This window comes from Lepidochelys kempii, chromosome 11 (genome assembly GCF_965140265.1).
Source record: "Lepidochelys kempii isolate rLepKem1 chromosome 11, rLepKem1.hap2, whole genome shotgun sequence".
Classification (NCBI taxonomy): domain Eukaryota; kingdom Metazoa; phylum Chordata; order Testudines; family Cheloniidae; genus Lepidochelys; species Lepidochelys kempii.
The window spans coordinates 47,822,351-47,837,027 of record NC_133266.1 but is presented as its reverse complement, the minus strand read 5'-3'; the positions used below and the strand labels follow the sequence as shown (position 1 = coordinate 47,837,027).

General features: G+C 41.8%; 1 protein-coding gene across 1 annotated transcript; it reads right to left on the bottom strand.

The window, feature by feature from the left end:
• Positions 1-699: 699 nt before the first annotated feature.
• NUP35 (nucleoporin 35) lies at positions 700-13,103 on the bottom strand. Its single transcript, XM_073306098.1, has 9 exons — positions 12,934-13,103; positions 11,873-12,043; positions 7,891-8,018; positions 5,094-5,154; positions 4,280-4,421; positions 3,665-3,734; positions 3,442-3,570; positions 1,500-1,664; positions 700-1,030 (listed from the first exon to the last, which is right to left on the bottom strand). Exons 1-9 carry the CDS (start codon positions 12,965-12,967, stop codon positions 953-955), a joined length of 978 nt encoding a protein of 325 aa, XP_073162199.1. The 5' UTR covers positions 12,968-13,103; the 3' UTR covers positions 700-952.
• Between the last annotated feature and the right edge of the window lie 1,574 nt (positions 13,104-14,677).

The following is a 14,677-nucleotide window of genomic DNA, read 5'->3' as shown; positions in this document are numbered from 1 at the left end:
TCCTGTGCACTTAAGTGGAGGATATATTTTAGTCCTGGTGAAACATACACGTTTGTGTCGCATATTTTTGACCTTTTCTAAATAAAGCATAAGGTATTGATAAGTGGCACAGTGCACTACTATGTTAATTTCTTAGTAAGTCCAAATTTAAATCTTAATAGTGTTACCAATTCCAATTCATGCAAATTAAATCCACCCATTTTGTTTGTTTGTTTGACCGACACACTGCTGTGTAAGTTCAGGTGGTACATGCAATACGCCTGAGAGACAAATGGGAAGTTCATGAACACATGGGTCACTCAAGCTTTTAAAAAGAACTCAACTTTGCAAACTCTTAACTTTTATTAAGAAAATTTAAGTTAAAAAGTTTAAAAGGCTGTTATGAAAATTTAGAATGGGACTCCAAGATGAACTTTATATAAACAGAGAAGTATTAAACAGCATCCAAATTAAAATTTAAAACATTCATTTTAAAATTGGTAGCCCAAGAAAAATCCCTTATATTACTAGAATACATAGTGTTCATCCTGCAGAAAAAAAACTTACCATCTTTCCAGAAAAGATTAAGAAACATTGTTACATTATTGGGAAACAGTAAACTGAGTTATCATTTATACATTCTCACTTCACTGGAAAGTATAATTAACACAATTCCATAACTTATAGCAAATCAGGACTGACTTTTTTCCTGAAGTCATGCAATCACTAGAGCACAAACAGCACAAGACCACTTGTATTTACACTGATTAGTTTAAGATTAACATCTTAAAATGCTGTGTACATTGCCATCATTTAAAGTGCAAACAATGTCTGCTGAATTCTCCTCTCAGAAGGCATAACTGGTGTGAAGGGAAGCTGAAATACTGCCATGAGTGGTTATACAACTAACCAGGAAGCTGGCAGTTTATTTGTAGCCCTAACTGTGTTTTAGTGTAATACTTTCCATTGCTTGCTACCAGCCAAACATGTATTCCATAGCTTTAGATACAATACTTTCATCTTTCCTTGGGGTTTGTCTGTCAGAAACCACCTAGAAGAAACAAAAACACTTGGTCAGCCAGCATGCATTCATTCTATTTACACACCCCAGCTCTTAGAATTACTATGACTGTAAAAATGGGCATCTAAGGGCATCTCAACACAAATTCAACTTCTTGGAATGGACAGATGAGGTAAGAAACTGGCTTTCTAAAAAAGTCACTCTGAAAGCTTTTTGACAGATGGATAGGCTATGTTGGCAAGTTTGAAAAAACTGCCTTGACAAGTGGGAAAGGAGCAAACTACAGGTAGAAATGAAAAATGAGTTAAGTCTAGAACAATGTGCTGATGTCCCCACTACTCAGCACAGAAAGTATAAATATGCATTCATCGTGTCTTTTTTGGCTTAGTTGTTTCTTTTGCAGTTTACTTTGAGAAAGTCAAGAAGAATACAAATTCCTTTTTTGGAAATCTGCTTAAGTATTTGGTAACCTTTCTCGCTCTCTACCTTCTCAAAATACCTGATAGTCACTAGTGGAAGCTTTATATGCTGTTGCAAGAGGTCTCATTGTAGAAATCCTTGGAGTACTTGCAGGCTGCATCGGTGTGCCTAAGTTTTTTGTCGGTGGCGTGAAGACTGAAGACATGGAGGATGCAGAGCCTCTGTCAAAACTTTCCATCACACTCTTGAAAGAGGGGGGAAAATAGGCTATTTAAATTTTAATAAATTGGAAGCAAATACTAGGTGCATATCAGTTTAATTCCAGTTACTGCAGTAACTGGATTTGATTTGACAAAAAGTAATATCCCAATAGCTCAAGATGCACCAGGACTCTAATAAAGTTTCCACTATGTATTCAATGAAGAGTATGTAAGATATTTACACAGTATAGCAGACACTGAACTACCAGTACATGTTCTATGATGAACATTAGCGCACAGAGCAGCAGTAAGAAAAATGCTTATGTAAAAGAACTGTATGATGCTAGTATAAGCTAGTGGTGAACTAATGATTTACTAGTCTTCAAGATAATGTCATGACCAAATTTGAAAACAGTACAGACAACATGATTTTAGTGATTTATAAATAAACTAAAAGCAAGTCTCAACAAGCTTGTAGTGGTCCAACCTTGGGCATTAAATACCTAAATTTTTGGATTCAAACCTGGGTAGCGTTACCTCAACCCTTCATCCTTCCATGAGTCTACTGCCAAACAATCCCGGGGTTATCTGTAGAGTTAGTGATCCGATGGCTTTTTCCAGAACAAAGATTTATATTTTGGCTTTCAAAAGATTCCCCCTCCCCATTTTTTGATTCTGCAACACAAGACAAGCTTCTTGACAGCCAGCCCATTAGAGCTGGGGCAAGAATAGGTCTCAGTCCTGTTTACAGGATTTTCCGAGCTGAATCGTTTGTTTGCTTACTCCCATTCAATTGTATTTCCCCAGTCTTATTTTATTCCTGCTCATCCCTCACCCCCTTTAGTCTGGTACGTAGCTTAACCTCTTCCCTTTAGATGTTTTACAGCCACGCTTGAACCGCATTACAGCTGACAGCATAGTCAGCTCAAGCAAGTATATAGATGAGACTGCCAAGATGACCAGAGTGCTGCAGGAATTGGTGTTTTAAACGACCAGGTAGGCATGCTTTCCTCTTAGTGTAGGGGAGACAATTACCAAGTGTTGTGACTGTACTGACTTGGATGGGGAGCTATATACTTGCCGAAGTCTATAAGCTAGCCAAAGACTCAAAGTAATAGCAAAAAAATTTCTATATACACATCAGAAGCAGGAAGCCTGATAAACCACCAGTGGAGCCACTGGATGATCGAGATTCTAAAGGAGCACTTAAGGATGATAAGGCCATCGCAGAGAAACGAAATGAATTCTTTGCATCAGTCTTCGCGGCTGAGGATATAAGGGAGATTCCCAAACCTGAGCCATTCTCTTTAGGTGACAAATCTGAGGAACTGTCCCAGATTGAGGTATCATTAGAGGAGGTTTTGGAACAAACTGATAAACTAAACAGTAATCAGTCACCAGGACCAGATGGTATTCACCCAAGAGTTCTGAAGGAACTCAAATGTGAAATTGCAGAACTACTAACTGTAGTAGTTAGTAACCAGCAAAATGTTAATTTTAGTGAATCAAATTCCAACTCAGGTAAATGCATTCTACCCAGCTACATTTCCCCTACAGTTTTAGATGAACCAGCATACTCCCTTCACAGCCCTAAGTGTGGTGCAGCACTGCTGTACACCGTTATAGTTTCCATGTTAAGTCCTCAGATAACAAAGGACTACTACTGATGTATGCCACCTGATTTAACATATGAACCCTTCCCCACCCCCCACTCCCCATCCCCGTACATGCTTCTGGAAGAGGAAAAGCAAGGGACAGACCAAAACAAAGATACCTTATAAATTAATTTGTTACTCCATACAGAATGGATGGCTAACTTACTTTATCTATACAAGGCTTGACTCCGATCATGATAGATTCACCAAAAATCCTTCCGTCTTTGCTTAAGGCTTTCCGGGCTTGCAGTTTGGACTGATACCGAATATGCATCCAGTTTCCTGTATTGGACATCTGTCTCGGTTTTGGTTGGAAGTAGTGAAATTTAGTATTTGAAGAATGAACAACTTAGCATATGTTTTAGAAGATAAGTCAACATAAGACTTACCACATGCTTTAAAATGTTTCCATACTGTGCAAACTGTAGTAGAATATATGAAGCAGATGCTTGAGGAAACCTGAAAGCAAAAGACAACATACTCAAAATGCTGATCAGTGAGAGACTATTATAGAACACACTAAATATTCTATAATGTTTTGCTGAAACTCCTTGGCAGAGTTCCCAAAAGTGCAAGATCAGCTGAACTGTTCATTAAGCACTGATTCTGAAACAGTATTTAAGATACCAGAATGTCCTAGATCTTATTGGCTCACCATCATCTACACTCTTGCATGAAGATAATGATATGCAGATTCCCCACGGAAGCCACTTTAGCAGATGTATTCACTTGCTGTCTCCTGGCTTTGAGAATCGAGTCCTATGATTGCTAGTACCCCAACACAATGTCCTATTGCTGCTTCTTGCACTCCCCACTCTCACCCACTTCCTAAGAAGCAAGTTAAATTTCAGTGTACTGTAGTCTAGAAAATTAAAGTAATTAAAACTCATGCATTTTTTCAGTGATGTATAGATTGTACATCTCCATGTACAGGTACTCAAACAGAATAGCCAAGTATAAGGACTTTGCCATCAGATTTTAGAAAAATGCTGCAGATCACACACCCAAATACAGTTACCCAGGTGTCATCAAGATGATCTTCTGAGGTTAAGGAATCCCCTTGAGTGTAGAAAGGATCCAGCTGAGCAGGAGACAGTGTAGTCTTTCTGGGCTGTCCAATACTTGCAGGACTAAATACACCTGTGGCTGTTAAATTGAAATAGGATTGGTTTCAATGAATTGCTACTGTAACTAAGCTAGTCAGAGTAGTGTAGAAAGCTAGGCACCTAAGAGTATAAATTTGATATGAAGATTATTTTAGTAGGAAAAATTAGCCGATTTATTTTCATAAACACAGTAAAACAACATTAATTCACACTTCAGACTAGTGAAATTTGCAAACATGTTGCTAAGCTCTGTGACTGAGCTACTTACCACACCTTTGTCTGCTGCTACTAAAAATGGGGCCAAATTCTGATCCTACAACTACTCTGCAGAGCCTATTATGAGAACAAAGAACCCAACAGAAAGCTTTACAAGAAGCTGCTGGGTTCATACAAGGAAATGAGGAGGCTTTAGAATGGTGGCACCATCTGTCATCCTCCATAGCATTCCTTAAGAACAGCCACCTCTGCCTCTGTGTTCAATACAGCATGGAGAAGTTCTACTGCAAGGAACAGATGAATAACTACAGCTCCTTGTTCTATCTGCAGTACTCTAACAAACAAGGCAGTACTTTCCTGCTCACATTTGTCACTTGCAAGCGGAAAGAATGCTACTTATTTGCAAGGCAATTTACAAAAAAAGTGAAAGCTCAGACAGAGTTGGCCCTCTACCATGCTAACAAAAGTATAGCAAGCAGTTTGACAGGATGTCTACCTGTTCCAGGGGTTGCTGGCATAGCTCCAACCAATGGACTCTGCGTTACAGAAAAGCTGGGCTGCATTAAAATACAGAAAAGTAACAAGTCATAGTTGCAGGTACAGTCTTTTCATAGTCAGGAAAGACCGGTTTTAGCCCACTTGATAAAAATCAGGAGAAAAGGTTAAATTTTTGCCCCAGTATCAATTTAAAGCAAACAAACATTCTTCTTCTTGCAGTTAGTGAAACAACTGTGCAAACCCAGTAAGTGGATCCTGACATGCAATAAAGTTACTGAACATTTTGCTTCGGCATTTGTTTAAATTCATATAACTTAGTAATTCCTTGTATATCCAAATAACCCTCAATTGGTAGATAATGAAGAGCTTACTTCACTGTTTATCCTTGTGGAATAAAGTGCAATTGCCTATGGGTCTTCTGACTAAAAGTATCTAACTCCTATTCTTTTACACAGTGAACTCCTCTAGTAACTATTTCACATGGGGGAAACATTATGAACAGCATACTGCTTACAAATTTGTTCAGAAGGCTGTTGTCATTTAGACAGCAACTGATCATCATACAATAGGGACATCTACCCACACCACAGATTTAGGAACCTCTGAACTACTGAAGTAGTCAGCTTTCCTATAAAGTCAGCAATGTTTTGCCAAAAATGAATAAGTATTTTGCATCTATACCCAAAGACCTTTCATTATTTTGAAGAGTAAACATAACTTACCACAACGGCTTAATAAATATTCACAAAGAACAAATGAGAAGCCTCCCTTGTGTCTATCAGTTTTTTAAGTTAGTTATGTCCCCTTCCCCTCACTCAGTTGTAAGCTTCGGCAACAGCTGCGGTATACCAACACTACTCAGTTGCATTACCTACCCTTGAACGACTTTTACCCTATGCTAGCTATTCTCTTCTTTCCCCCTTCCAAACTGAAACAGAGTATTTAGAAGGTTAGGTCTCTTAAAAGGAACTTTCAGTGTTTTAAGTAAAGGCTTCAACAATGCCCTTTCAACATTAAAGCAGCATGTTTTTTCTTAAATATAAAATACGATTAAGAAAACAGAAGTACTTTTAAATTTAACAGGAGCTATTAACTATAGTGACAGAACTAGTACGCATTCTATGAAGTCTCCAGCCCTTCAGTCTACATTAGTGGCTTCTCCCCTTCATAAAATAACTAAGTTTTCAGTTTATAAGATCCTTATGCCAGAAAACATGCCTATGTTCTATGCAGGACCAAGTACACAATCAACAGAGTAAGTCAGTTCTCTTTAGCAATAGAAGAGAATTTTCTAGTGAAAGTATTTGCTCTCTTATCATTATGGATCAAGAGGCTGACTGACAGGTTACTGAATTGACCCTGAAGTCTTACTCTGGCCTGTTAGCATCAGAAACTGAAAGTTTAACCAGGCATTTCACTCAACAGAATTTAATTGAAAAGCATGAAGATGACTTGCTATTGCTGGCAGTGCCCCCAATGCTTTGACAGAATACTGCCATCTCATTTACGCTAACTTTTTGTTGCATTATTGATACCCCCCCCCCAAAAAAAACAAAACAAACCTTAAAATATTTTGTCTTCCTGTATTTTAAGTCTTCATTAAGCTGCGACAGACATATAAAGATATAGGAGGACTTGTGGCACCTTAGAGACTAACCAATTTATTAGAGCATAAGCTTTCGTGAGCTACAGCTCACTTCCTCAGATGCATATCGTGGAAACTGCAGCAGGCTTTATATATACACAGAGAATATGAAATAATACCTATTCCCACCCCACTGTCCTGCTGGTAATAGCTTATCTAAAGTGATTTCCAGCACAAATCCAGGTTTTCTCACCCTCCACCCCCCCACACAAATTCACTCTCCTGCTGGTGATAGCCCATCCAAAGTGACAACTCTTTACACAATGTGCATGACAATCAAGCTGGGCTATTTCCTGCATAAATCCAGGTTCTCACATCCCCCCCACCCCCATACACACACAAACTCACTCTCCTATTACCAGCAGGAGAGTGAGTTTGTGTGTGTATGGGGGTGGGGGGGATGTGAGAACCTGGATTTATGCAGGAAATAGCCCAGCTTGATTGTCATGCACATTGTGTAAAGAGTTGTCACTTTGGATGGGCTATCACCAGCAGGAGAGTGAATTTGTGTGGGGGGATGGAGGGTGAGAAAACCTGGATTTGTGCTGGAAATCACTTTAGATAAGCTATTACCAGCAGGACAGTGGGGTGGGAATAGGTATTGTTTCATATTCTCTGTGTATATATAAAGCCTGCTGCAGTTTCCACGATATGCATCTGAGGAAGTGAGCTGTAGCTCACGAAAGCTTATGCTCTAATAAATTGGTTAGTCTCTAAGGTGCCACAAGTCCTCCTTTTCTTTTTGCGAATACAGACTAACACGGCTGCTACTCTGAAACATATAAAGATATGTAACTTCTGGTCTGACTTGACTGTGTTTTGTTTCAAGAGAAATTCCTTGTTTTTATATTTTAACCTCCAAAGTCATATGGAGGAAGAGGGAAAAAATGAAAGGAGATACATGCTAATATTGCAGTGCTTGTTTGTCAGACTAACCAGCTGTCAACCAGACTGAAGTGAAAATTGAGTTAAGATAAGATTCAGAAGCTGAAGCCCCTCAGTAACCAGAGCATGAGAGGCATTCAACACTGAAATAAAAATTGTATGAATCAAATGCCTGCACCCAACCTGGGAAGTAAAGACATTCACTACCTAGATTAACTCAAATTTTAGTTTAGCTTTGCAACTAACCTTTAAGATTACCACTTACTGGTTTTCTTGAGGTTAGAGGTGTAGATCCAAGTCCTGGACTAGATAATTCATCATATATACTTCTAACAGGGGGAGCACCACTTTTATCCTTATGTGTAGGAACTACTGGTTGTGGAGGAGATCCACCTGCAATGGAAAGGAGCAAGCAGAAAGCCTATCATTTCCATGTACTCCACCAGATTAATTTTGAAACTCTAGTCTTTTGACATTCAAACTGTTAGCAATCATCTGATCATAGACTGCCTAGTTAGTTTTCTAATTGTCCCCCCAAGAACACCTAATATCTATAAACTAAGAACAGACTGTTTAACCACTTTGTTAGACAGTTTTCAGTGCACTTGTTTCAAAATCGGATATATCAGAGGGCCAGATTTTGATACCATCACTCACTCCGAGTAGCACTTCAACTCCTTCAGTTGTCCCTATTGAAGTAAATGGGACATTTTACAGAGGAAAGTACTACTCAACATGAGGAAGGGTATCAGAACCCAGTCCCTAATAATTACACAATGGTCTTCCAGTGAAGTAGTTGGAAATGATTTGCTGCTTATAACATTTAAAGTTATACAGAACACAGCATGAAAAAAATACTGTATGGCACAACACTATAGCAATAGGGGAATAGATACGGTATCTTCAAAGATTATATGATGCGAGTTTTGATTACAATCCACCCGATGGAAGTGAAGTTACTTTAAATTTAGCATTTTGGTTTGCCTTTCTGTGGATGCTGTCGGAGCGTGGTCCATGTAGTTTGTCAGAAAAATAGTATTAATATACACGTTTTAGTATTAAGCTCGTAATACAAACATCCCGACCCTAATTTGTCACATGGTTTCACTGTTGATGCTTGGACAACATATGAAATGCTAGATGCCTAATGCATCTGGACATAGTACAATAGCAGGATTTGAGGACTGTTTGCACTTAGGTTACTATAGTATGAGTGTACAACAGGATAATCACACATTTCTTAAAAAAAAGTCAAAAAAGGTAGGTAGTGAACTACACTACCTAAAGACATAAGACTACTTTCTAGGATCAGTTTACAACAATTGCACTGATTTTTGCAATGTCAAAATTAGAAGGACTTCTAAACCCATCTAACCTAAATCAATTTAGATGTTCCTTTTCATTTTCTTCTGATTTCTAATGTTATTTAACAATTGTTTTTCCACAGTTACCTCTTGCTGTTTTATGGCAGAGTAACAATGTAGTATTCACAACAGTCATTTTATGTTAACCAACTTCACTACAGCATGAAACAGATTTCATGAAAGCTTAACCAACAACAACAAAGGGCCACTGGAGATTAAGACATCTATATGAGTAATCATCAAGGATTTTGAAACATTAAGGTGTGCATGCAATTAAACTCTCTCCTCTCCAATTTGTAATATTTGTGTCATGTCATAAATTAGATTGTACGCTCTTTGGGGCAAAGACTAACTGCCTATGAATTTATACAGCATTAACCAAAACAGGGCCACAAATCTGACTGGAACCTCTGGGTTCCACCATAACACAAGGATATTTAGTAGGAGTAGCTCAAGAAATTAAACTGATTCAAAGAACCTTGATGCACCCAAGAGAACACTTACATGGGCGTGCTCAAGTCAATAATGTCTAAATTAAAAGTTCTCTGGCTATCCAATTCAAATGTATTTCTCAGTCCTGCACTACAAGACTCCCTATATACAAATGAATTATTTGTGAGCCGCAGAAAGCGGGGGTATATCTACATGGCAATTGAGAGTTTTGATGGGGATACATCCCTCAAGATTTAGGCAGAAGCCCTACTTTCACAGTCTAGCGGGGTGTCAAATCTGTGGTAATTTATTCTCTGTTGCAGTAACTCCTAATTTCAGAGGATTAAGTCAAACCTATCTTGTTATTCTAAATTTGTGTTGGTAGAGTTTGTATTTTTAAAAAATCAGGAGCCCCGAGTCCTTAATGGACAATGCAGCATAAACCTCTGCAATTTCTATTTATGAACACTTAAAAAAAGCTAATCAATTAGTTTAATAGCTGAAAGTAACAGCACATTTCAGTCCAAAGTGATATTTAGACAAGTTATACTGAAATATTGACACAATAGCTCAAAGGGGACAGAACATGTCAGTACTGCATTCTGCACCTTTAACCCCCTCCTCCATAATGGAACCTTTGCCCAGTGGCACTAGTGTACTACTCACACTATACCCACAGTTGATTCAGTGAAACAAATACTTCCTACTTCATCTGGGACATTGAATACATTGATTTAGAGATTAGAAGCTGGTAAATGTGTCTAAGGAAGGGAGAAAAGCTGACACAGTATTGCATTCTTCTGGGTAATGCAACCCCCCACCCAGTTATCAGGATGGAGAACAGAATCACACAATTTTCCCAGTAGCCAGGAAAAGTAGATATATATTACTACAGGCCTATGTAATCAAACATTTTCCCATATAGGCCCAATTTAACTTGACAGCCTTCACCTAATGTAGCTAATAGGGACCTCACAAAAACATTCAGAGAGACCCCTGACATATCCTGAAAAGGATTTTTAGTTCTTCCCCAACGACAGTTATATCTACGTACAATTTCTCAGGCAGATTTAATAGTACTGTCTTCCTTAAAAATACTGTATTTTAAATCAAGAGTTTCCAAAAGCTTCATTTTATTCACAACAGACCACTGCTTTCATCGAACAATTTCCCAACAAGCAGAGCAGCTACTTTTACCAGCAATCTACCTGTGGGGAAACCAAACTCCCTTTAGTATAGATTGAATTAGGGATGTAAATATCTTTTAAAACATTAACAATTATATTGTTTAACCAAGGCCACTCCAGACGGCCCAGAGCAGGGTGCTGTTCAGTCCAGCCTGATGTAGGCAGCAGAACTACCTTTTTGACTCCATGATGGTGCCATCTGTAAGTAAGCCTGCTTAAGGTCTTGATCACACATGCCTGGTCTACAATTAAAATTTAGGTTAACACAGCTATGGTGCTTGGTGTTGTGAAAAATCCACCTCCAATGCTGACCATCATAGTTACCTAACCTCTAGTGATGGAGATACTTCCATCGGCCTAGCTCAGGGGTCTCAAACTCAAATAACCACAAGGGCCACATGAGGACTAGTGCATTGGCCCAAGGGCCGCAACACTGACACCCCCCCTTTGTTGCCCCCGGCCCCGCCCCCACTCTACCCCTTCCATGATGCCCCACCCCACCTCTTCCAATCCCTTCCCCGCCCCCATTCTAACCCCTTCCCCAAAGTCCCCACCCCAACTCTGCCCCCAGGGGGTGCAGGGTGCGGCAGGGGCTCAGGGCAGGGAGTTGAGGTGCAGGAGGTGTGCAGGGTGCGGTAGGGGGCTCGGGCAGGGAGTTAAGCCAATTCCATTTCTTCATCCTCTTATAAGATTTTTGCTACTCTACCTAGTTCAGTATTGAAAACTCCTACGCCTAGAAAGTCTTCAGATGTTCATCAAATCAGTTATTGGAGTTACCCTATGACCAGAAAAGCGAATTTGGTCACACTTTGCTAGAGCTATTTATGCCAGCACTATACTATTTCATATAGAAGTTTTTTTCTCAAGTTACTTCCACTTTACCAATTACATTAATTAGTACTTTAAAATGTTTGACCATTTATGACCAGTCAACTGACCAATTATTTTTGACAAGTCAAATGCCCGACCTTAGACTGATCTTATACCAGCAGAAACTCACATTGTACCTCTGAAGGAAATTTTGTTAGATTGAAACGGTCATACTTAAATCACCATGAAACTTGTTTAAGACTTATTTGCAATAACTGGTTATTCAAATGCAACTGAATATGTTTGAGGCCATCTTTAGCAACTACAGTTTGGAAAACGATAGACTCAAATTTGTAACAAAAATCACTGGATTGGTAAATCAAAGCTAGCCTTTTTTTAAATAAAAAAAAAAGACAGCTGCTTCTACAAAAGGCTTCATAGTAAAATTATTCACCTGCAAGTAAAGGAGACCTCATTTCCATCACACCAACAGAAGGGCCACTTAAAGAGCGAGGTTGTGGAGTCATTGGAGCTGGTAAATCGCCCATTAAAAATCCAGGTAGGAACTGAGCACCAGCTCCTGGCTTTGGAGAGGTCGGGGAACCAAGAGTCATTGGTTCAGCTCCTGCATTAGTAAAAGAAAGTTGAAGAATTCAGAAAAGTTAGTGATTCAGCATACCGCAGTTCCTAAGGATAAAGGATCTGTCTGAAGGAAAGCTACAAGGAAGTTCAAATTAGTGCTGTGAAATTGATATGAAAGAACTTTTCTCATTACGGATTTACTTTTATAATCAGAAACAATACCAGCTAAACCTGCATTTTCTGTGACCACAGCAGCTGTGCTATTTCTTATCACTTTAAAGAAACATGCACCAACTTTACTTTTCCTCCTCGTTTCATTCTGCAGCACAGAGCGCTCCCACCGCAGGGATGGAACCAGGACCTTCCAGGTCCTCATGCCAGCTCCCTCACTGGCTGCCCCGCTGCGTCTCCCGGCGCGGTCACGCCCCCGCCCGAGCCCCCCAGCTGCCCGAGCGACAGTCGCTGAGGGCCGGATGTTTCAAAGTAACGAAGCCCCTAACTCCCACGGACCGTTGACGGTCTGGCCCCGCGCTGCTGTAGCTTTTGTGCGTCGCTTTCATGACGCGACGTGCTGAGCGCGGTTACTGGCACCGTCAGGACAGGAGGGAAGCGCCCCTCGGCGCTGGGATCCCGCAGCCCTGGCGGGACCTGCCCCAGGCCCGCCACGCAGCAGCAGCTCTCCCACCGGCAGCGCTAAAAGCCGGGACACGGGAGAGCCAGCGCGGCCATGCGATACGGTCACGGGCCAGGTGGAGAGCGCGGCCGGAGCCGCATACGGCGGAGAGCCAAGGCCGCTGACACGCTGGTCCCGTCCGCCCTGACCAGGCCTCCCCCACGAGCTCCGAGGGCTGGCAGTGGAGGCCTCCCCAGCCGCGACTTGCCCCGCGCCACTGGCCCCGGCAACAGCCGGAGCCACCCCCAAGCCCTGCGTACCGGCCGGCGGCAGCTCCATGGCGAAGGCGGCCATCACGCTGGGGGCCCGGAACTGTGGGAAACAACAGCAGCAGCCCCCGCGGCGATCACTTTCAAATGGAGCGGAAATTCGGCCCGCCGCGGGGCGCGCTGGGGTGCGTCACTTCCTGCCTTGCCCTGCAGCCATCTCTTGGGAGCGTGACTTCGGGGCAGGAAGAGGCGTGGTTACGCTGACGGTAGCGCGCTCAGTCAGCGACTCGTCCCTGACCACGCCCCCATCCCCACCTCAGGCTTCTCCCCAGCACGGCTCAGGTTCCCTCGTCCGCGTTACCCCAGCAAGATGACCCCTTCCCCCAGAGATGGTCACACCCAGCTCGCCCCCATCACCCCCAGCAACCACCACATGGCCACCCTGAGACTGTAACACACCCCGCAACCTACCCTCACCTCCTTGACATTGTAACACACCCAGCAACCCTCATCACCCCGTGAGACTGTAACATACCCAGCAACCCTCATCACCCGTCAGACTGTAACACACCCAGTAACATCCCCATTGCCCGTGTGAGACTGAAATACACCTAGCACCCCTGTGAGACAAACACACAGCAACACCCCAATCATCACCTGTGAGACTGACCCATCAACCTCCCCTCACCCCCATGAGTATGTAACACACCCAGCTACCCCCACCCCCCTCTGTGACACTGTAACACACCCAACAACCCCCCATCACTCCTGTGAGACTAACACACCTGACTACACCCATCATCCTCTGACTGTAACACACCCAGCAAACCCCAGTAACCTCTGTGACACTGTAAACACCGAGCAACTGCTGTCCCCTCCCCTGAGATGGTAACCTCCAGCAACCCACAGAAGACTAACACACACACAGGAACCCCCATCACCCCACACTCAATGAGATTGTAACACACACACACACACAGAGCAATCTCCTGCATCCTCTGTGAGACTGTAACAGACACACAGAAACCCGTATGACCTCATACCCCTGTGAGACTAACACACACACACAGAGCAATCCCCACCCCCTTGTAACACACACAGCAAACTCGACTGTGAGACTCTAACACACATACAGCAACCTCTCTCCCTAATACGCTGGGAGACTGTAACACACACAATCCCATCCCATGAGCCTGTAACGCACACACAGCAACATACTCCAGATCCCAAGAAACTGTAACACACAACCACTCCAGGCCTAGGGCTTGACTGGCTTGGCCATTTTTTTTCTTTTTCTGGATTTGCCAGTGCTCTAGAAAAATAATTTAATCTGCCAGGTTGTTTTTGTATGGGGATCTAAAGATTTCCATTAGTATCACAATACACTAGGATAGCTAATGTTAAAAGTTTCTGTGTCCAGCTAAAGATGCTGCATTGTTCCCAATTCCACAGTTTAAGCGGTAACATATCAAAACTGTTGAAAATACAGCAGCTGTCTGCCCACCAACACGCAAGTACACCGCACATGTGTGCGAGAGAGGGTTTGAGTTATGCAAGAGGGAGGAGATGTGTGAGGCATATTAAATAATGGAAGATCAGGGCGACGGTGCCAGTGATCCTACTACATCCCTGGGGAAAAAAACAGCTTGCATCAGAAACTGCACATTCAGTGAAAACTGGCTAAACAAAACAGACTACAAAGACTGGCTCGTAAAACGTGCTGATAAAGCAAATGCCTGTTTGTTATCAATGATGTTCTCAATCTTATCTATATGTGTTACTAGATACTGTAAAT